The 22872-nt window shown below is 36.7% G+C and overlaps 1 protein-coding gene and 1 pseudogene across 2 annotated transcripts in view; one reads left to right on the plus strand and one right to left on the minus strand.

Annotated features, from left to right (window-relative positions):
• Positions 1-22872, plus strand: part of USP14 (ubiquitin specific peptidase 14) — a 45969-nt gene that overhangs the window by 13185 nt on the left and 9912 nt on the right. Inside the window, exons 4-10 of one of the 2 annotated variants that reach the window (XM_061170282.1) lie at positions 1664-1768; positions 2501-2604; positions 13072-13130; positions 15998-16128; positions 18379-18459; positions 18826-18911; positions 19590-19704. In XM_061170282.1, coding sequence (XP_061026265.1) covers positions 1664-1768; positions 2501-2604; positions 13072-13130; positions 15998-16128; positions 18379-18459; positions 18826-18911; positions 19590-19704 — 681 coding nt within the window. The remainder of the gene's footprint in view (positions 1-1663; positions 1769-2500; positions 2605-13071; positions 13131-15997; positions 16129-18378; positions 18460-18825; positions 18912-19589; positions 19705-22872) is intronic. The other variant, XM_061170283.1, reaches the window with a different exon arrangement.
• LOC133075803 (prefoldin subunit 4-like) lies at positions 3347-3743 on the minus strand (annotated as a pseudogene).

Here is a 22872-nt window from a genome sequence, read left to right on the forward strand (position 1 = left end):
GTATTCTTTCTTTTCTATTGTATTTTCTAACTGGCTATTGCTAGTATATTCCTCAGATATTCAGTTTTCCTGAGACAGTTGTCTTTTTTTTTTTTAATAAATTTATTTATTTTATTTATTTTATTTTTGGCTGTATTGGGTCTTCGTTGCTGCATGCGGGCTTTTCTCTAGTTGTGGCAAGCGGGGGCTACTCTTCGTTGCAGTGCGCGGGCTTCTCACTGCGGTGGCTTCTCTTGTTGCGGAGCACAGGCTCTAGGCGCACGGGCTTCAGTAGTTGTGACACACGGGCTCTGTAGTTGTGGCTCACGGGCTCAGCAGCTGCGGCTCACAGGCTCTAGAGCGCAGGCTCAGTAGTTGTGGCGCACAGTGTTGGTTGCTCCGGGGCATGTGGGATCTTCCCAGACCAGGGCTCGAATCCTTGTCCCCTGCATTGGCAGGTGGATTCTTAACCACTGCGCCACCAGGGAAGCCCGACAGTTGTCTTTTAAAAAAGATTCTTTAGTGATGGCTTAGTACTGCTTTGCTATTATCTTATAGAAAGTTTAAGTAAAAATAATAGGTGATAGAATGAAGATTGTTGGATTTCAGCATAGGTACTCATAAGACTATGAGTTTGGTGACCTTATTAATTTACTAATTTTAATCTTCGTCTAGGTATTTTTATTTTATTGTCCTTTTTAAAAAAAAAAAAATCTCTCCTTCTGGCCTTTTTTTTTCTTTTAAACCTCTCTACCCTCTGTCTTTGTCTCAGATGTTTGTGTCTTCCAGAAAGATATTGAATAAGATGTTCACATTTCAGGATTATGAGATTTAGGGTGACAGTGTCTCCATTGTTCTTCTGTTGTATGGAATGGTGTATCTGTACTGAATATAAGTATTCCCTTAAGTTAATAATGTGTAGAATTATAAAATTAGATATTTTGAACTAATTTACATGTTTGGTTTGATGTTTTCTAATAATGGAGATTTCAATGCTTTCAAAATATTTCTATTCAAATGTAAATAATTGTTACATTTACACAATAGACTTTTATAGAAAGAATCTTATCAGTGCTTAGTGTGTTATGGGGAGAAATGATGCCACTAAATATTAATGATGATTTGAAGAATTCTCTCCTTTCCAGTATTGAAAACATTCTCGGCTTTCTTTGCGACCGTGTTTTTTCTGTTAGCTTTATTGACGTATAGTATATAGAGAGTAAGATTCACCTACTTTAGTGTAAGAGTTTGATGAATTTGGTTAACTTTACACAGTCATGAAACCACTACCACAGTCAAGATAAAGAAGTTCCACCATTCTAAGAAGTTTCCTTTTCAGATAAGCAGGTGACCTGTGGCCTGAGGCAGCCACCCTAGTACTTTTTTTTTTTTTTTTAACAGTTCAGTGATCTTTAATGTATTTACAGAGTTGTGTAACCTTCACCACAGTCTCATTTTGGAATATTTTCATCACCCCAGAAAGAAATGAGTTCCCATTTAAAGACACTCCCTATTCCCACCTTCAGCTCTAGCAACCACTAATCCACCTTGTGTCTCTCTAGATTTACCTTTTCTAGCAAATAGAAGCATGCAACATGTGTTTTTCTGTGTTTGGCTTCTTTCATTGGACATAAACGTGATCAACTTTTCAGCATTTTCATGAAATTAATTTTTTTTTAAACAGGGAATGACGTTACTAATGATGGGGTCAGCAGATGCTCTTCCTGAGGAACCCTCAGCTAAAACTGTCTTTGTAGAAGACATGACAGAAGAACAGTTAGCATCTGCTGTAAGACATACCACATTTTATATATTTGATCACTACTTTTAAGAAGTACAGTTAGTAAGATGCCTTTCAGAAAGCATCTACATGTTTTGAAGATTTAATCAATATTAAGATGTATGTTATTAGCAGTAAATAAAAGTTTTATCTTTGAAATTGGCTCAACAAATCCTTTTTTAATTGAATAATTCATTATAAAGTCAGTGAATATCTGTAATAAATATGTGTCTGGCAGATAGTGCTATTTAAATGTTTACTATTATTTTATGGGAAAACAGGCTCAAAGAAGTTAAATAGTTTAAATGCTGGGATATTTAAATTCTTAAAACCTTCCATGTTGAAAATATACAGTTTATCCTTAATTTAAATGCAGTGTTGGTTTAGAAACTGGCCAACACACACTTGTCAAATATTATTATTATTTTTACTACCCAGCAGTTATATAGTACCATTCATTTTTTTGAAGTGTTTCTGTATATATTTTTTTACCCTCTTCCAGTGATAAACCTGCAGAGGAGGCAGAACTGATACGATTGTTTTCTTATTATTTTTAAGAAGGGAATTAAAACAGGATGATTGTCCGCATGATGCAAGTAAAATATTTTGTTAGGGAAATAAAACATTGTTAAGGTGGAATAAATTGGTATGAGTTGGTAAATTGTATTTGCTTCAGTGTGTTTAGTGATTTATATATGCTGTGTCGTCTTATAAAAATGATTTAATCCTTTTCCTTATCAGATGGAATTACCATGTGGATTGACAAACCTTGGTAACACTTGTTACATGAATGCTACAGTTCAGTGTATTCGTTCTGTACCTGAACTCAAAGATGCCCTTAAAAGGTAAGACAGAAGAGAGATTGTTTTATGTCCTTTTTGGGTAAAGGAGGTTTGGATGAATAGTGTTGTTTTGCGTATATATGTGTGTGTGTGTGTGTGTGTGTGTGTGTGTGTGTGTGTGTGTGTGTGTGTGTGTATACATATATATTTTTTAGCAGCTTTATCGTGATATAATCCATTTATCGTACAATTCACCCTTTTAACGTGTTCAGTTAGATGGTCTTTATTATATTCACAAGGTTGTGCAACCATCACCACGATCTAATTTCAGAATATTCCCCTGCCCCCACAGAAGAAACCTCATACTCATTAGCAGTCACTCCTTATACCTTTCCCACCTCCAGCCCTAGGCAACCATTAATCTACTTTTTGTCTTACAGATTTGCCTATTCTGGACATTTCATATTAATGGGATCATACAGTACGTGGTCTTTTTGTTGACTGGCTTCTTTTACTTAGCATAATGTTTTCTAGGTTCATCCATGTTGTAGCATGATTCAATACTTCATTCCTTTTTATGGATGAATAATATTCCATTGTATGGATATACTATGTTTTGTTTATCCATTCATCAGTTGATGGACATTTGGATTGTTTCCACATTTTAGCTATTATGAATAATGCTGCTATGAACACTCAAGCACAAGTTTTTGTGCAGATGAGTTGTTTTCTCTTGATTATGAGTGGATTGCTCGGTCACATGGTAACCTGTGTTGAGCAACATTTTAAAAGTATTGTAAAATGTTTAGCTTTCTCGTGCTTCAAGGTTTATGTTGTTCTCCAATTTTGCATATAACTGAACTTTCAAATCTGCTAACACCTGCTGAATTGATTCCACTCTGGATTGTAAGGTATCAGTTTCTTTTTGAAAATTTTTCTTTGCTTCTTCTAACATTTCTTGTGTTTCTTCTTGAGAATGGCTAATGAAAACATCACTAATCTGATGAGATATCATTAAGCAGTTGTCATCTGCAAGTGTGATAGCCTCAAAAGCATCTCTTAAATTTTGGAGCTGTTTCTTTTTTAATTCTGTTTCTTCCTTTAACTGTGTGATTCTACTTGTATTCTGTGAAAATTTATCTTTTGTTGATCTTCAAATGTAACGTTGATATCTATGCAGTCATCTTCATGGTGGCTGCCATCTTGGGACTCTGTCTTTGATTATAGCCATCCTAAGGGTGAAATGGTATCTCATTGTGGCTCTCATTTGTATTTACCTAGTGACTAATGATGTTGAGCATCTTTTCATGTGCTTATTGGCCATTTGTATATCTTTGTAGAAATGTCTGATCAGCACATCCTTTGCCTATGCTTTAAATGGTTTGTCTTTTTATTACTCAGTTGTAAGTGTTCTTCATATATTCTGGGTACAAGTCCTTTTTCACGTAATTTGCGAATATTTTCTTCCATTTTGTGAGTTGTCTTTTCACTTTCTTGACTGCATTCTTGTAGCACAGAAATTTTAAATTTTGATGTAGTTGAATTTTTTTTTTTTTTTTGGTGTCATATATATTAGAAACCATTGCCTAATTTCTAGGTTATAAAATTTTTTTTAAGAGCTATATAGTTTTAGCTTTTACATTTAGGTCTATGATCCATTTTTAGGTAATTTTTTTGTATGGTGGGAGGTAGTTTTCCCCATTCTTTTGCATGCGGATGTCTAGTTCTTTCAGTACCATTTGTTGAGAAGACTAGTCTTTCCTGTTGAATTGTCTTAGCACCTTTTTTGAAAATTAATTGACCATAATGTATGTAATAATAAGATTGGATTCTCAATTCTAGTCTAGAAACACGTACGTTGTATGTTTATCCTTATACCAGTGAGTAATGGTTTTTAAAAGAAATAGAACTTTGTTTTTATACTATTGTATTTACAAAAGTAAACAGAGTAAACAGTTATCCATGTTTTGAGAACATATCAAATAGTCTGTAAAATGAGGGTCCCTTCTCTTCAGTGAGTATAAATGTGTAACTTTAAAAAATATGTAATTTAATTCTGACTAAATTTATTACATCTATTTTGATTCATACATTGCCAGTTATTAATATGTGGTGGAATTCTGAACTGCAGTTTGGATTCTTAGACAGCTTAATGAATGCTGTGTGTTTTTTTCTCCCCTTACTGGCTTATGAAATGCTTTGATAAAATTGAGCAGTAGAGAGGAGAGAGAGGGGACATGCAGAGACCTGAGAGTAACTGAAGGTTTTCTGAATTTCTCTGAAGTGAACACTTGTCAGGTATTTACATGAAGTTGCCTAGATTGCCACTAATATACTGCCAGTGCACAAGACAGAGCACCTGTCTTCAAGGTACCGACGGTCTAATGGAGGAAGACTACCAAGTAAACGGGTACTGTTTCAGAACAGCTTTGCTGGGAAATGTTAAAGTCAGTTATTTTTCCTCAGAGATTCATAGTTATTTCCCCACTGTTTTAGTGTGCCCATGGTTACTGATGAGAGGTCTAATATCAATCTCTGTTCTTAATCTTTTCTGTCAGTAACTTTTAGGGTTTTCTCTTTATTTTTGTTTTCAGCGTTTTCTAACAGTCGTAAGTGTGGGTTTTCTTTTATTTATCTCATTTAACCCTCAGTGGGTGCTTTCAGTCTGAGGACTCTTGTCCTAAACTCTGGGACATTCTTAGCCATTATTTCTTCAGATATTGCTTCTCTTCTATTTTACCTTCCTCTTATATTCTAAATATTGGAGTTTTTGGATCTGTTGCTAATGTCTTTTTTTCTCTGCACTTTTAATTTATTTTTATGTGCTGTGTTCTGGGAGAATGCCTCAGTTCTGTTTTACATTTCACTGATTTGTACGTTAGCTTTGTTTCACAACTGCTCATTTATCACAACCTTCTGTTCTTTTTAATAAAATCTCCCTTTCTTAAGTTTTGGACATGATTCCTGCTTTTATTTCTCTGAGGCTCCAAAGTATTCTTATTTAAAGGTTTTTTTTCCTGTTTGGTCCTTTAACTTTGTTCTCTTTGGATATATGGATTGATCTTCATTTCCTTGAAGATGGTGTACTTATCTTATGCAGTGTATTCTCTTGCGTCCCAAGTGCAAATTATCTGAATGAGTAGCTTGCTGGGGCAGCTCCCTGTCATAGAGGGTGGCTAGTTGGGACAGATTTGCCTTATTTCCAAGACTTCCTCTTTACTTTTTTCATCTGGGATTCCTTATTATAGCCTCTGCTTCAAGGAGAGCTCTCTTTCATGTTTTGGAGTTACTTCTCTGAGTTTTATATAAGCAGGGAGATTTCATCTTGTTGCTTCCATTTTCTTGAAACCAAATAAACTATTTTGAATTCTAAGTTGTTGCAAGAGGGTGGAAGCCCCTGTACTTACTAACTTAATCGATACAGAATGACGTGGATGGGGTTGTATGTCTTTGGGAAAATGACACTAACTGATAAAATAGGAATGAAAGAAAAGAGGACAATTCCATGAAAGATGCTTTACTGCTGGAGATGCTGAAGTTCATCCTCAAATGTATGGCAGGTTCTGGAGAGTGGGATGTATAACGATGCAGAGTAGAAAGAAAATGCATTCAAGAGAAACAGACTGCATTAGCTGAAGAGAGGCAGTGAGGGCCAAGAACTATACCTGTGGATAAAATCTGGTTTGCTTGATGCTGCGCAACAGTGGAACCTCATCTTAATGTGGGAGTTCTAAATTTAGAACCTAAAGTGAAAAGTGTATATAATAAAAATTACCCTTGAAAATTCTATAAATTACTTGTAAAAGACAGTATCACATGACAATATTGTTGTCTTATTGGAGACTGGCAAGCCAACTCCTAATAAGTACAAAATAGTCTTTTCATTAGTAATTACTAGACTGCTCTTTGACTTTCATTTTCAAATTTGTAGAGGAATGATCTATTCTTGATAGAACTTACCAGTAAAATTGGCTGGACCCAGCTTTTTTGGGGGCATTTTATTTATTTATTTTTATAAATTTATTTATTTATTTTTGGCTGTGTTGGGTCTTCATTGCTGCACATGGGCTTTTCTCTAGTTGTGGTGAGCGGGAGCTACTCTTCGTTGCGGTGCACGGGCTTCTCATTGTGGTGACTTCTCTTGCTGCAGAGCACGGGCTCTAGGCGTGTGGGCTTCAGTAGTTGCAGCACATGGGCTCAGTAGCTGTGGCTCGCAGGCTCTACAGTGCAGGGTCAGTAGTTGTGGCGTATGGGCTTAGTTGCTCTGCGGCATGTGGGATCCTCCTGGACCAGGGCTCGAAGCCGTGTCCCCTGCATTGGCAGGCGGATTCTCAACCACTGTGCCACCAGGGAAGCCCTTTTTGGGGCATTTTAAATGTCCATTTTCTGTGTCTTTTTGAGTCAGTTTTGATAATTTATTTTTTCCTGCAAATTTGTCCTTATGTCTTTAAACTATTTTCGCATATGAGTTACTCTGTTTTGGGATCTGTATTTTTTTCTCCATTTTTATTTCTTATTTTTTCTCTTTTGACTATCTTGCCAGAGGTTTGTGTATTTTTCACAGAATCAGCTATTAGATTTATTCACTCAGTTCTTTCAGTTGTCTGATTCGTTCTACTTTTGTTTGTATTAATGTTTTGTTTCTGTTTTCCTTAGGCTTGTTTTATTATTTTTTAAGTTGCATGCTTGGATCATTAATTTATTCTCCTGTAGGAATGAAAGTATTTAATTCTGAGGTTTTGCTTGTTTTCTATTCATTAGATGAGATTGCTCAGATGTTTTTTTAAAAATGTTATAAAAGGGGCTTCCCTGGTGGTCCAGTGGGTAAGACTGTGCTACCAATGCAGGGGGCCTGGGTTTGATCCCTGGTTGGGGAACTAGATCCCACATGCATGCCGCAAGTAAGAGTTTGCGTGCTGCAATTAAGTAGTCCACTTGCCGCAGCTAAGCAGCCCACATGCCACAACTAAAGATCGCGTACGCCACAACTAAGACCCGCGCAGTCAAAATAAATAAATAAATAAATAAATATTTAAAAAATAAGTTATAAATTCTTATCTTTTCCTTTTGCCCCAAAGTTTTTTGTTTTTTGCTTTTTTTATTGAAGTATAGTTGATTTACAATGTTGTGTTAATTACTGCTGTCCAGCAAAGGGTTTCGGTTATACATATATATATTCTGTTTTTTTAATATTCTTTTCCATTATGGTTTATCACAGGATATTGAATATAGTTCTCTGTGTTATACAATAGGACCTTGTTTTATCCATTCTGTATATAAAAGCTTACGTCTGATAACCGCAACCTCCCACTCCCTCCCTCCCCCAGCCCCCGCCCCCTCGGCAACCACCAGTCTGTTCTCTATGTCCATGATTCTGTTTCTGGGATAGGTTCATTTGTGTCATATTTTAGATTCCACATATAAGTGATATCATATGGTTATTTGGCTTTCTCTTTCTGACTTACTTCACTTAGTATGATAATCTCTAGTTGTATCCATGTTGCTGCAAATGGCATTATTTCTTTCTTTTTTATGACTGAGTAGTGTTCCATTGTATATATGTACCACATCTTCTTTATCCATTCAGCTGTCGATGAACATTAGGTTCCTTCCATGTCTTGGCTATTGTGAACAGTGCTGCTATGAACATAGGGGTGCATGTATCTTTTTGAATTATCGTTTTGTCCAGATATATGTCCAGGAGTAGAATTGCTGGATCACATGGTAATTCTATTTTTAGTTTTCTGAGGAACATCCATACTGTTTTCCACAGTGGCTGCGCTAGCTTACATTCCCACCAACTGTGTAAGGAGGGTTCCCTTTTCTCCATACCCTCTCCAGCATTTGTTATTTGTAGACTTTTTTTAAGGTATTATTATTTTTTAAAAATTTATTATTATTATTTATTTATACTATCTATTTTTGGCTGCATCGGGTCTTAGTTGTGGCATGTGGGATCTTTGTTGAGGCACACGGGATCTTTTCATTGCGGTGCGCGAGCTCTTCGTTGCGGCGTGTGGGCTTCTCTCTAGTGGTGTCGTGTCTCTTGTTGTGGTGTGCGGGCTCCAGGGTGCATGGGCTTTGCAGTTGTGGTGCATGGGTTCCAGAGTGCGTGGGCTCACTAGTTTGCGGCATGCAGGCTCTCTAGTAGAGGCGCACGAGCTCAGTAGTTGTGGTGCTTGGGCTCAGTAGTTGTGGCTTATGGGGTCTAGAGTGCAGGCTCAGTAGTTGTGACGCATGGGCTTAGTTGCTACATGGCATGTGGGATCTTCCCGGACCAGGGATTGATCCCGTGTCACCTGCATTGGCAGGCAGATTCTTAACCACTGCGCCACCAGGGCAGTCCCAGTTATTTGTAGCCTTTTTAATGATGGCCAGTCTAACTGGTGTGAAGTGGTACCTTATTGTAGTTTTGATTTGCATTTCTCTAATAATTAGAGATGTCAAGCATCTTTTCATGTGCCTCTTGGCCATCCATATGTCTTCTTTGGAGAAATGTCTAGGTCTTCTGCCCATGTTTTAAAAAAATATTTATTTATTTATTTTGGCTGAGCCGGGTCTTAGTTGCAGCATGCAGGATCTTTGTTGCGGCATGTGGGCTCTTTAGTTGCAGCATCCGGACTTCCTAGTTGCTGCACGCGGGCTTCTTAGTTGTGGCATGTGGCCTATTTAGTTGCAGCATGTGGCCTATTTAGTTGCGGCATGCATGTGGGATCTAGTTCCCCGATCAGGGATCGAACCCAGGCCCCCTTCATTGGGAGTGTGCAGTCTTACCCACTGGACCACCAGGGAAGTCCCTGCCCATTTTTGGATTGGCTTGTTTGTTTTTTCGTTGTTGAGCTGTATGAGCTGTTCGTATATTTTGGAAATTAAGCCCTTGTCTGTTGCATCATTTGCAAATATTTTCTCCTGTTGTCTTTTCGTTTTGTTTATGGTTTCCTTTGCTGTGCAAAACCAAAGTTTGCTTTTAATTATTGAATTATATAGAAACATATGAATATAGAAACAAATGAATTATCCCAGAGTGAACACATCCCTGTAACTGATGGGGATCAACAGAACTCTGTTAGCACTCCAAAAATCCCCTCACTGATCCCTTCCTATCCACTGCCCCCACCCTTCTTTGCAAAGTTGTTATAGTCACCTGACTTCTAATTTTGAGTAATTTTGCTTATTTTGAACTCTTTATGAACAGAAACGTACAGATTATGTTCATTTGAGTCAGGCTCATTATATTTGGCTTTTCCATGTTGTGTGTGTGTTCATTCGTGTTCATGCTGTAGGGCAGCAGTCCCCAGTGTTTTGGCAACGGGGACTGGTTTCATGGAAGACAGTGTTTTCACGGACTGGGGTGGGGGGGATGGTTTTGGGATGATTCAGAGCATTACATTTGTTGTGCACTTTATTTCTATTATTATTACATTGTAATATATAATGAAATAATTATACAACTCACTATAATGCAGAATCAGTGGGAGCCCTGAGCTTGTTTTCCTACAACTGGATGGTCCCACCTGGGGGTAATGGGAGACAGTGACACCTGAAGTGTGTTGCTTATGTCCACTCTACTCCATAAGATGCAGCTTAATTGTCACTTGCCGCTCACTGATAGGGTTTTTTTTTTTTTAATAAATTTATTTATTTATTTGTTTATTTTTGGCTGCATTGGGTCTTCATTGCTGTGCGCGGGTTTTCTCTAGTTGTGGCGAGCGGGGGCTACTCTTCGTTGCGGTGCGCGGGCTTCTCATTGTGGAGGCTTCTCTTGTTGCGGAGCACAGGCTCTAGGCGCACAAGCTTCAGTAGTTGTGGCACACAGGCTCAGTAGTTGTGGCTCGTGGGCTCTAGAGCGCAAGCTCAGTAGTTGTGGCGCACGGGCTTAGTTGCTCCGCGGCATGTGCAATCTTCCCGGACCAGGGATCGAACCCATGTTCCCTGCATTGGTAGGCGGATTCTCAACCACTGAGCCACCAGGGAAGCCCACTGATAGGGTTTTGATATGAGTCTGCAAGCAGTTGATTTATTATGGTCTCTGTGCAGTCAAACCTCTCTGCTAATGATAATCTGTATTTGCAGCTGCTCCCCAGCGCTAGCATCACTGCCTCAGCTCCACCTCAGATCATCAGGCATTAAATCTCATAAGGAGCACACAACCTAGATCCCTCACGTGCGCAGTTCACAGTAGGGTTTGCATTCCTATGAGAATCTAATGAGGCCTATGATCTGACAGGAAGCGGAGCTCAGGCAGTGACGCAAGCAATGGGGAGCAGCTGTAAATACAGATGAAGCTTCTCTCCCTCACCTGCTGCTCACCTCCTGCTGTGCAGCCGGGTTCCTAAGAGGCTACATACTAGTACCATTTAGTGTCCTGGGGGTTGGGGACCCCTGCTGTAGGGTACACCATTGTATGTATATACTACCAAATAATTATTCATTTTTCTGTCAATGAATGTTTGGGTTGATCTGATCTATGACTGAATGTTGTGAATATTTCACAGATTATAGAAAAGTCAAGACATCCTCTTTTTGTAGGTAATAAAGTATAACAGGCATTAAGTTTATTAATTACATTCAGATTTTCTATATCATTATTTAATTTTTATTTATTTGCAAACATTAGGAAAGGTACTCTATTGGTTCTTTTGTCTGAAAAACCTCTCAGTATTTTTATCTGTTAAAACTCTCGGTACTCCTGTCAATTTCTCCTCTTTTCTAACAGTTTTTTCTTTGTAAAGTTCATTATGAATGTTTGGCTTATTGGATGGTTTTATCTTAATTAGGAATTATAAGTTTTCTTGGTATAATATTGAGAGTTTTAGGGGGGTGGTATTAAATTAGCTATGATTTTTCTGTTCTCAGATAATAAAAAAAAAGATTGGTAATTCATTAATGCAGCTTTTGTCATAAATGTAGAAATAGTTACATACTCATGTTACCCTGTAACTAGATGTAAATTCATAACAGCGGCAGTTATGTAATTACATACTTCAGTGATGTTATGGGATGCATCTACTTTGAGTTCTTCGTTTTAACTTCAGAAGTGCCCTTTAAAAAGTTGCTAAACTGTCTGACAGGGAAACTATTATGATTTTTATTTTTTAAATGAACATATATAATTTAGACAGTATGGATTATTATATATTGAAAAATTAAGCATTTTTTAGTTGCAAGAGTTTCCAAAAGATCTAAACAAATGAAAAAAAGAAAGAAAATTCTTCCATTGAATATAATTTAACATAATATTTTCTGTAACCTCTTTCATTCACTTACATAAGCACAGAGTTTTTTTTTTTTCTTGGCTGCATTGGGTCTTTGTTGCTGCGCAGGCTTTCTCTAGCGGTGAGCGGGGGCTACTCTTCATTGCAGTGCGTGGGCTTCTCATTGCAGTGGCTTGTTTTGTTGCAGAGCACGGGCTCTAGGCACACGGGCTCAGTAGTTGCAGTGCACAGGCTCAGTAGTTGTGGCACATGGGCTTAGTTGCTCTGTGGCCTGTGGGATCTTCCCGGACCAGGGATCGAACCCATGTCCCCTGAATTGGCAGGCGGATTCTTAACCACTGCGCCACCAGCGAAGTCCCCTTTTTTTTTTTCAAATTGGAATATAATTTACATCTAGTGAGATGTATGCATCTTATGTGTTTGGTGTGATCAGTTTTGACAAATGCAAATTCTCTGTAACTCATTTTACAATAAAATTTATAGAACATTTTCATCATCCCAGGAAGCTTTATTGTACCTTTTCCAGTCAACTGCCCAGCTCCCCCAAGTAACCACTGATCTTATATTAGTTTTGTGGGATCTCTCCCATTGCCCAGTGTTTAATACCTGAATGATAATTTTTGATCCTTTGTCATAAAACATTGTATAAGTAAATACAGTGGTTTGAATATTTCCTTTGGGTGGCCAGTCCTTTGTACTGCAATAAATTAACTGAGAATCATAAAAGTGAATTTAGAAATCATTTAATAGAAACCCTTTATTTTATAGGTGAGAAAACTGACTTGAAATTTAAGTGACTTATTTAGTGTTGTGTAGGAAGTTAGTGCTGAATGTAGATTTATTGATTTTCATTTAATGTTTTTGATCTAATGATTTTTTCTTCATTTCTGAAATTATATTTTATTTTCTTTGTAATAATGGACATTAAATATGTACTTTTTTATTTTATTTATTTTTTTTAACATCTTTATTGGAGGAGTATAATTGCTTTACAATGTTGTGTTAGTTTCTGCTGTATATAACAAAGTGAGTCAGCTATGTGTACTTTTTTGTTTACACAATTTTTAGAAAATGTTATAGATGAGTTCGACAAGAGGAAAGAATTTAAAGTAGGCTTCATTCATCTAATTTCCGTTTTTTCTTAGCAGTCCTTTTTTGCCCATATCATTCTTAAAGGAACGAGACCAGAAGAGAAGAAGAAAAAATGGTGGGAACAACTCAGAGAAACTTGTAGTTGAGGGTTTCATAATAACTAATTTCTTCCCATTTGAGTTTCAGAATAAAGTGAATATTTAATTCTGTCTTAATGTCCTAGGTATGCAGGTGCCTTGAGAGCTTCAGGGGAAATGGCTTCAGCACAGTATATTACTGCAGGTCAGTATCTTAAATATACTACTTTTCAAGAGGGAGTATGGTATTCAGTAAACGTCATTTTTCACTCACAGTTTTTTTAGTATCTTTCTGTTTTCAAAATGTATTTTTAAAACATCACCTCGTTAAAATTAGAGTACTTACACTTACATTAAACAACTTGGGACTTATTTTATTAACCACGTTATAAACCAGTGATGTCTGTCCTGTTTGAAAAAATCTTTGGATTAGTGGGTATTCATGTAAGGAAGTTGGATATGAGGTATGAGGAGAAATAGAAATTCTAGAAGTATCTTGTTTCTTTATTACATGAGACAGTGTATTCTGCCTCCACTGCCCCATTTTGGACAGTTTTACAAATGAATACTCTCTTAAATCCTTGGGCTGGGTTGATAGGGTTTTTAACAGCCTTGCCTTTTTTGGGGGGAGAGGGGTGGTTTGTAACAGCTTTATTGAGAGACAATTCACATACCGTACTACTCACCCATTTAAATTATACAATTCACTGTTTTTTAGTTTACTCATAGAGTTATGCAGTCATCACCACAATCAATTTTAGAATATTTTCATCACTAGAAAATAAACCCTGTAACATTCAGCAGTCACCCCGTTTCCTCTCACCACTACCAGCCCTGTGCAACCAGTAATCTACTGTCAGTCTATAGATTTGCCTATTCTAGAATGTTGATATAAATGGAATTGTACAGTATGTGGTCTTTTTTGATGGCTTCTTTCACTTAGAATGTTTTTGAGGTTCAGCCACATCATAAACATGTATCAGTACTTCATTCCTTTTTATTGCTGAGTAAGATTCCATTGCATTGGATATATCACATTTCATTTATCCTTTCATCATTGATAAGACATTTGGGTAGTTTCCACTTTTTGACCAATATAAATATTGCTAAACATTTGTGTACAAGTCTGTGTGGACATATGTTTTCATTTCTCTTGGGTATATATCTAGGAGAGGAATCGTTGGGTCACATGGTAACTATGTGAGGAACTGCCAGACTGTTTTCCAAAGCAGCTGCATCATCTTATATTCCTCCCAGCATGTATGAGGATTCTGATTTCTTTGTATCCTCACTGACACTAGGTATTGAATGTCTTTGATTATAGCCATTCTAGGGGTGTGAAATGGTATCTCATTGTGGTCAATCATTAATCTGTAATACTATAAACAGTAGGTTTCTTTGCATCATTTGGAATTAGTGAGATTTTCCTCTAACCTTTTTCCCTGAAAGTAGATTCATTTGTTGAAGTTTTTACTGGGAAAATGTGATCACATATCTAGTTCATCTGGTAACTTATGTATCTAAGAGTTGCTCAGAATTTCAGCAGCTTCTCCATTGTCTTATAGGAGGCTTGCAGTATTGATGGGATGAAAAATACCATTCTTTACTTTTTGCTTCTTGATTTTTTAAGTTTTTTATTTTGAAATAAATTTAAATTCACAGAAAAGTTACAAGAATTCACCAATTACTAACTTTTTGTCACATCTGGTTCATCAGTCTCTGTAATGCATGTTCTTTTTTTCTGAACCATTTGAGAGTAAGTTGCAGACATCATGTTTTTTGTTCCTGAATACTTACTTCAGTATGTATTTCCTGAGAATAAGGACATTCATAACCACAAGATGGTTATTTTTCAAAGTCTGGGAATTTAACACTGATGTTAACTCGTAATACTGACTTGATTAAATTTTGCCAATTAACTCCGTATTGCCCATTATAAAGTTGTTTTTCTTTTTTGCTTCAGGAGCCAATTTAGGATCACACATTGCATTTAGTTATGTTGTTATGTCTCATTAGTCTCTTAATGTATAGTGTGTCTTTTGAGCTTTTTCTTTCAAACTAATGAAATATTTGAGCTGCTCTGTTCATGGTATATATTAAATTAAATCATCTGGGGTTTTTTTCGTGTTTTCTTTTTTTTTTTGAGAAGTGTATCCTTTAAAGTGTTATTACAATTTAGGCTTTTTTTATTTTAAAAATTATTAGCTTAGTAGGGATGCATAATTTCAGCTCTACCTCCTAAAATATTTTTTAAACATTGTGTTTAGTAGTTTTATTCAGGAACATTTCATTGAGTACTTACTTTGTGCTGAGATGTTGTATTTTAGTATTTGCTATGCTAAATAGTCTGTATACTAATGATAACATTTCACATTTTAGTTAACAAAACAATGCAAGATAAGCTAGATTAGAGTTTTGCTATACATGAAGTAAGGGCAAGGTGTGATAGCTAGGGAGTCAACAGAGAAAAAGTATTCTGAACTCAAGAGCAGGGCTGAGTTTATGACCATGGGATTTATGATGGTGAGAGAGGATAAGCAGAGGAAAGATTTTGAAGAAGGCCAATTAGTTTTGGTTCTTAGCTGTTCAGTACAGTCAGGAAGTTTGTTTAAGGATTTAAACATACTTCATTTAAACATACTCCAGATTTCAATACTCAGGAGTTCAGTACACGGGAACCAAGTATGGGCTTAAAGGGTGGAGGGTTGGGAGTGGTTACCTGACGTCCTGATAATGGCGGAACTGTAGCATCATGCCTGTGTGATTCCTAGACAGAAGTTATGTGTTGTCTATATTAAATGAATATACCCTGCTTTATTAGGGAAGACAAAGGCTGTCAAGGAGAGAGAGACATTGTTTATAGCTAGTGATTGATTGCATTATAAAGTCTTCTGGTGAGTTAAGATTTAAAAACAAATTATTTTCTTATTAGGGATCCAACAATTGCAAAAGGAATAGGTATACTTAAAAATAATTAATAAGCATTTCTTGGTATTAATTGAGAATTAATTTACAGTAGCATGTATTAAAATGTCAGTGTTTTACTAAGGAAGTATTTGCTTTGTTTTTAAGCCCTTAGAGATTTGTTTGATTCCATGGATAAAACTTCTTCTAGTATTCCACCTATTATTCTACTGCAGTTTTTGCACATGGCTTTTCCACAGTTTGCGGAGAAGGGCGAACAAGGACAATATCTTCAACAGGTAATCAGGGCAAGGTTCTGTGGTTTTCATTTTGTAAATGTAAAACTTAGGTGTCCTACACTTACTGGAGTATATTTGGAAATACAAGTAATCAGTCCTCTCTAGTTCACACCACCATTATCTCTTGCCTGGAGAGGTGCAGTAGTCTGTTAACTGATCATCTTGCTTCTGCCTTTTGTGGTGTTTCTCTACACAGCCCCCAGAGTCCTTTTAAAAATGTAAATAAGATTATGTTGGTTTCCTTGTTCAGTAACTCCTAGTGACTTTCTGTCTCAGTCCTAAACAGTCTAGCTCCTGGCTACCTCTCTGAGCTCATCATGTGCCACTCTTCCCCTTGCTCAATTCTCTCCAGATACACTGACTTCCTTGCTATTTTTTAAAAACCCTCCAAGTATCCTCTTTCTGTAGGACCTTTGCTCTTTTTCCTTTGGCTCCCAGGTGCATGACTTGCTTCCTCACCTCATTCAGGTCTCATGGCTCAAATGTCAAGGCATCACAGAGGCTTTCCTTGACAGTCCTATTGAAATAGCACACTTCCCTTCCCCTAATCACTTTCTTTCTTTTTTTTTTTTTTTAACATCTTTATTGGAGTATAATTGCTTTACAACGGTGTGTTAGTTTCTGCTTTATAACAAAGTGAATCAGCTATACATATACATATATCCCCATATCTCCTCCCTCTTGCGTCTCCCTCCCATCCTCCCTATCCCACCCCTCTAGGTGGTCACAAAGCACCCAGCTGATCTCCCTGTGCTATACAGCTGCTTCCCACTAGCTATCTGTTTTACATTTGGTAGTGTATATATGTCCATGCCACTCTCTCACTTCGTCCCAGCTTACCCATCCCCCTCCCCTTGTCCTCAAGTCCATTCTCTACGTCTGTGTCTTTATTCCTGTCCTGCCCCTAGGTTCTTCAGAACCATTTTTTTTTTAATTTTTTTTATTTTTAGATTCCATGTATATGTGTTAGCATACGGTATTTGTTTTTCTCTTTCTGACTTACTTCACTCTGTATGACAGATTCTATGTCCATCCACCTCACTACAAATAACTAAATTTCGTTTCTTTTTATGGCTGAGTAATATTCCATTGTATATATGTGCCACATCTTCTTTATCCATTCATCTGTCGATGGACACTTAGGTTGCTTCCATGTCCTAGCTATTGTAAATAGAGCTGCAGTGAACATTGTGGTACGTGTCTCTTTTTGAATTATGGTTTTCTCAGGGTATATGCCCAGTAGTGAGATTGCTGGGTTGTATGGTAGTTCTATTTTTAGTTTTTTAAGGAACATCCATACTGTTCTCCATAGTGGCTGTATCAATTTACATTCCCACCAACAGTGCAAGAGGTCCCTTTTTCCACACCCTCTCCAGCATTTATTGTTTGTAGATTTTTTGATGATGGCCATTCTGACCGGTGTGAGGTGATACCTCATTGTAGTTTTGACTTGCATTTCTCTAATGATTAGTGATGTTGAGCATCCTTTCATGTGTTTGTTGGCAATCCCCTAATCACTTTGTGCTCCCATATTGCTTTTTTTCCCTTCATAACCCTCTCTTTACTTGAATTTGCTATATTTTGTTTCTGTTCCCCATTAGGACTTTTCCTATTTTGTTGACTGCTGTGTATTCCTAGTGTCTAGAATAGTGTTTAGCATAATAATGAATTCACGAAACATCTCTTTTTTTTTTTTTTTTAAAAGTATAAGCCAACTATGGTTACTATGTTAGGAGAGATTTATTTATTTATTTTAATTTATTTATATTTATTTATTTATTTATTTATGGTTGTGTTGGGTCGTTTCTGTATGAGGGCTTTCTATAGTTGTGGCAAGTGGGAGCCACTCTTCATCGCAGTGTGCGGGCCTCTCACTATTGCGGCCTCTCTTGTTGCGGAGCACAGGCTCCAGACGTGCAGGCTCAGTAATTGTGGCTCACGGGCCTAGTTGCTCCGCGGTGTGTGGGATCTTCCCAGACCAGGGCTCGAACCCGTGTCCCCTGCATTGGCAGGCAGATTCTCAACCACTGCGCCACCAGGGAAGCCCCACGAAACATCTCTTGAATGAATGAATAAACTATTCTGGAATTCTTCATTGTTTTGAAGATCATATAATATTTAATTTGGCTTAATATTTTTAAAGAAAAAAACAACTTCCCCTTCTCTAAGGAAACAGTAATTTGGAGGGATTTTATAGATCAAACACTGTAATAGCCAGGATTACTTACTGTGTCACTTTTTAAATTACAGGATGCTAATGAATGTTGGATACAAATGATGCGAGTATTGCAACAGAAATTGGAAGCTGTAGAGGATGATACTGTTAAAGAGGTAATTGAAATATATTTGTGAATATAGACTTTGATTCTCTATCCCACCCCCACCCTAAAGTCTTAGTTCATCTTAATAGATAGACATGTACTTGAATACTTTAGATGCTGAATCTGTAGTTGGAACTTGATAGCTTGCATTTGATGCTTGAATTCAATGCATTATTTGCTAAATTTAATCAATTGAGATTATTGAGCATCTGTAATTTTTTGGTAATATTTTTTGATCAGTAGAAGGATTTTACAGAAAGGGATTGCATTTTAAAAAGCTTAAATGTGTGTTACTAAACTGGATTGTGTGGGAGCCAATGTACATTAATATGCATGTGAAGTAAAGTTGGAATTTTTATTTCATCTTAACTTGCAGACAGATTCTTCATCTGCACCAGCAGTGACACCTTCTAAAAAGAAAAGTTTAATTGATCAGTTCTTCGGAGTTGAATTTGAAACTACGTATCCTTATGAGCCAAGATTAGTATGACTGTAATCATAACTTATTAGAAGTGAATTGGTATAAATAGCGTTGTTGCCTGGAGTGGTGGGTGGGATATGAAGGAAAATTCTTCAGAGGTTTTTATGCTTAAAAAATATGGAAATTAGGAATTTGGAAAAATACACCCTTTGGAGTGCTCTTGAAGTTTAGATAAATGTACTCTTTAAGGACATTCATTATTTTTTCCTAAGAACATCTTTAGCAGAATACCTCATTAATTCACCTCATAGAGAATTAATTTTTGATTATGAAATGGGATAAATCAGCTAAATTATATACATGAGATTGATATAATTAATAAAACATGAATTTAGGAGAGTACTATTTTCTACATCATGGGTGGAAACTTAGAAAAAGATTTGTTTATCTATCTTTGAGTTATTAAGACCATTTTAAGACTATAAATACCAACTTACATTTGTTGAGAGTTTATCCTTTTACACACTTTCATTAATCCGTATTGTTGGTAAGTGAATGAGCATTTTTAAGTATATTAAAATGAATCTCTTTTGGAAGACTGAAATGTTTTAAATACCAATGAATGATGCTATTAATTTTAATAGCATTAGGATAACTTATTCAAGATTATATAACAAATTGAATGCCTATTGGCAAATTCCTTATCTTATGTTTCAAAGCATGAAATGTACAGAATCTGAAGAAGAAGAAGTCAGTAAAGGAAAGGAAAGTCAGCTTCAGCTTAGCTGTTTTATCAATCAAGAAGTCAAGTATCTTTTTACAGGACTTAAGTTGGTAAGGACAATTGCAGTTCATCCCCATTGTTTGTAGATTCTGTATTTGCAAATACACCTACTTGCTAAAATGTATTTGTAACCCCAACATAAGTACTCATGGTGCTTTCATGGTCATTTGTAGATATGCACAGGGTGACAAAAATTTTGAGTCGCCTGACTCACACTGTTTCACCTGAGGTCCCAAAGGTGATGCTCTGCCTTCTTGTTTCAGTGCTCATACTATAAACAACTACCCTTTTTGCGGTAATTTTAATGCCACATTTCTTGCATTTTTTTGCTTTTTCTTGGTCATCTTGCTGTTTATAATGGCCTTCAGGCATAATGCTGAAGTGCTGTCTGGTGTTCTAAGTGCAAGAAGGCTGTGATGTGCCTTAAGGAGAAAATAACATTTGTTAGATAAGCTTCATTCAGGGATGAGTTATAGTGTACTTGGCTGTGAGTTCAGTGTATGTTAAGGTGTCATTAAATAGCAGAAACACATAAAACAAGGTTGTGTATTGATTGGTTGACAAAAATGTTGTGGCCAGAGGCTCGAAGGAGGCCTCTGAGGGTATTATAATGAGGATATATTAATAATTGTGAGGTATAAACTGGGATTGTATTGTGCAAATGAGGGCATGTAGTCATTCTCCCATTGCACTAGTATTAAAGTTGAGGCCCTAGATTTTAAGTGACTTACTTGGTTTGTGGCAGAGCCAGATCTAAAACTTGCTTGTCTTATTATTCAGTTAGTACTGTTTCCCCAGTGCCATACTAAAGAATCCACTCTAATGAGCAGATTGATAAAATAGAACAATTTTGCTTGCCTAACATTTATTTGATATGGTTTGGGGGAATATGTACATCTCTTGGATGACGGGCAGTGAATTGGGGCAGGAATTACATTGAAAACAAGATTATTTGTTGTCAGGGAGCTCCCATGTACAGTTTGGGGTAAGATTGGGTTAGGGGAAGTACTGGTAAATGTTTCTGTAAGAAACAGATAAATAGTGCTATTCTTTGCCCTGTGATACTGAGGGGAGAGTTGTGGTGAGGCATAATGGCTTTTAAGAGAAGTTCACTTGAAAAGCATACGTGAATATATGCAAATCAATCAATGTGATAAACCATATTAACAAATTGAAGGAGAAAGACCATATGATCATCTCTATAGATGCAGAAAAAGCTTTCACCAAAATTCAGTACCCATTTATGATATAAACCCTCCAGAAAATAGGCATAGAGGGAACTTACCTCAACATAATAAAGGCCATATATGACAAACCCACAGCCAACATCGTTCTCAATGGTGAAAAACTGAAACCATTTCCTCTAAGATCAGGAACAAGACAAGGTTGTCCACTCTCACCACTGTTATTCAGCATAGTTTTGGAAGTTTTCGCCACAGCAATCAGAGAAGAAAAAGAAATAAGAGGAATCCAAATCGGAAAAGAAGTAAAGCTGCCACTGTTTGCAGATGACATGATACTATACATAGAGAATCCTAAAGATGCTACCAGAAAACCACTAGAACTAATCAATGAATTTGGTAAAGTAGCAGGATACAAAATTAATGCACAGAAATCTCTTGCATTCCTAAACACTAATGATGAAAAATCTGAAGGAGAAATTAAGGAAACACTCCCATTTACCACTGCAACAAAAAGAATAAAATACCTAGGAATGAACCTACCTAAGGAGACAAAAGACCTGTATGCAGAAAACTATAAGACACTGATGAAAGAAATTAAAGATGATACCAACAGATGGAGAGATATACCATGTTCTTGGATTGGAAGAATCAACATTGTGAAAATGACTGTACTTCCCAAAGCAATCTACAGATTCAGTGCAATCCCTATCAAACTGCCAATGGCATTTTTCACAGAACTAGAACAGAAAGTTTCACAATTTGTATGGAAACACAAAAGACTCCAAAATAGCCAAAGCAATCTTGAGAAAGAAAAACGGAGCTGGAGGAATCAGGCTCCTGGACTTCAGACTATACTACAAAGCTACAGTAATCAAGACAGTATGGTACTGGCACAAAAGCAGAAATATAGATCAATGGAACAGGATAGAAAGCCCAGAGATAAACCCATGCACATATGGTCACCTTATCTTTGATAAAAGAGACAAGAATATACAATGGAGAAAAGACAGCCTCTTCAATAGGTGGTGCTGGGAAAACTGGACAGCTCCATGTAAAAGAATGAAATTAGAACACTCCCTAACACCATACACAACAATAAACTCAAAATGGATTAAAGACCTAAATGTAATGCTAGACACTATAAAACTCTTAGAGGAAAACATAGGCAGAACACTCTATGACATAAATCACAGCAAGATCCTTTTTGACCCACCTCCTAGAGAAATGGAAAAATAAACAAATGGGACCTAATGAAACTTAAAAGCTTTTGCACAGCAAAAGGAAACATAAACAAGATGAAAAGACAACCCTCAAATGGGAGAAAATATTTGCAAATGAAGCAACTGACAAAGAATTAATCTCCAAAATTTACAAGCAGCTCATGCAGCTCAATATCAAAAAAACAAACAACCCAATCCAAAAATGGGCAGAAGACCTAAATAGACATTTCTCCAAAGAAGATATACAGATTGCCAACAAACACATGAAAGGATGCTCAACATCACTAATCATTAGAGAAATGCAAATCACAACTACAATGAGGTATCACCTCGTTATCAGTCAGAATGCCCATCATCAAAAAATCTACAAACAATAAATGCTGGAGAGGGTATAGAGAAAAGGGAGCCCTCTTGCACTGTTGGTGGGAATGTAAATTGATACAGTCACTATGGAGAACAGTATGGAGGTTCCTTAAAAAACTAAAAACAGAACTACCATACCACCCAGCAATCTCACTACTGGGCATATACCCTGAGAAAACCATAATTCAAAAAGAGTCATGTACCACAATGTTCATTGCAGCTCTATTTACAGGACATGGAAGCAACCTAAATGTCCATCGACAGATGAATAGTTAAAGAAGATGTGGCACATATATACAATGGAATATTAGCCATAACAAGAAACAAAATTGAGTTATTTCTAGTGAGGTGGGTGGACATAGAATCTGTCATACAGAGTGAAGTAAGTCAGAAAGAGAAAGACAAATACCGTATGGTAAAACATATACATGGAATCTTAAAAAAAAAAAAA

This window comes from Eubalaena glacialis, chromosome 15 (genome assembly GCF_028564815.1).
Source record: "Eubalaena glacialis isolate mEubGla1 chromosome 15, mEubGla1.1.hap2.+ XY, whole genome shotgun sequence".
NCBI classification, from domain to species: domain Eukaryota; kingdom Metazoa; phylum Chordata; class Mammalia; order Artiodactyla; family Balaenidae; genus Eubalaena; species Eubalaena glacialis.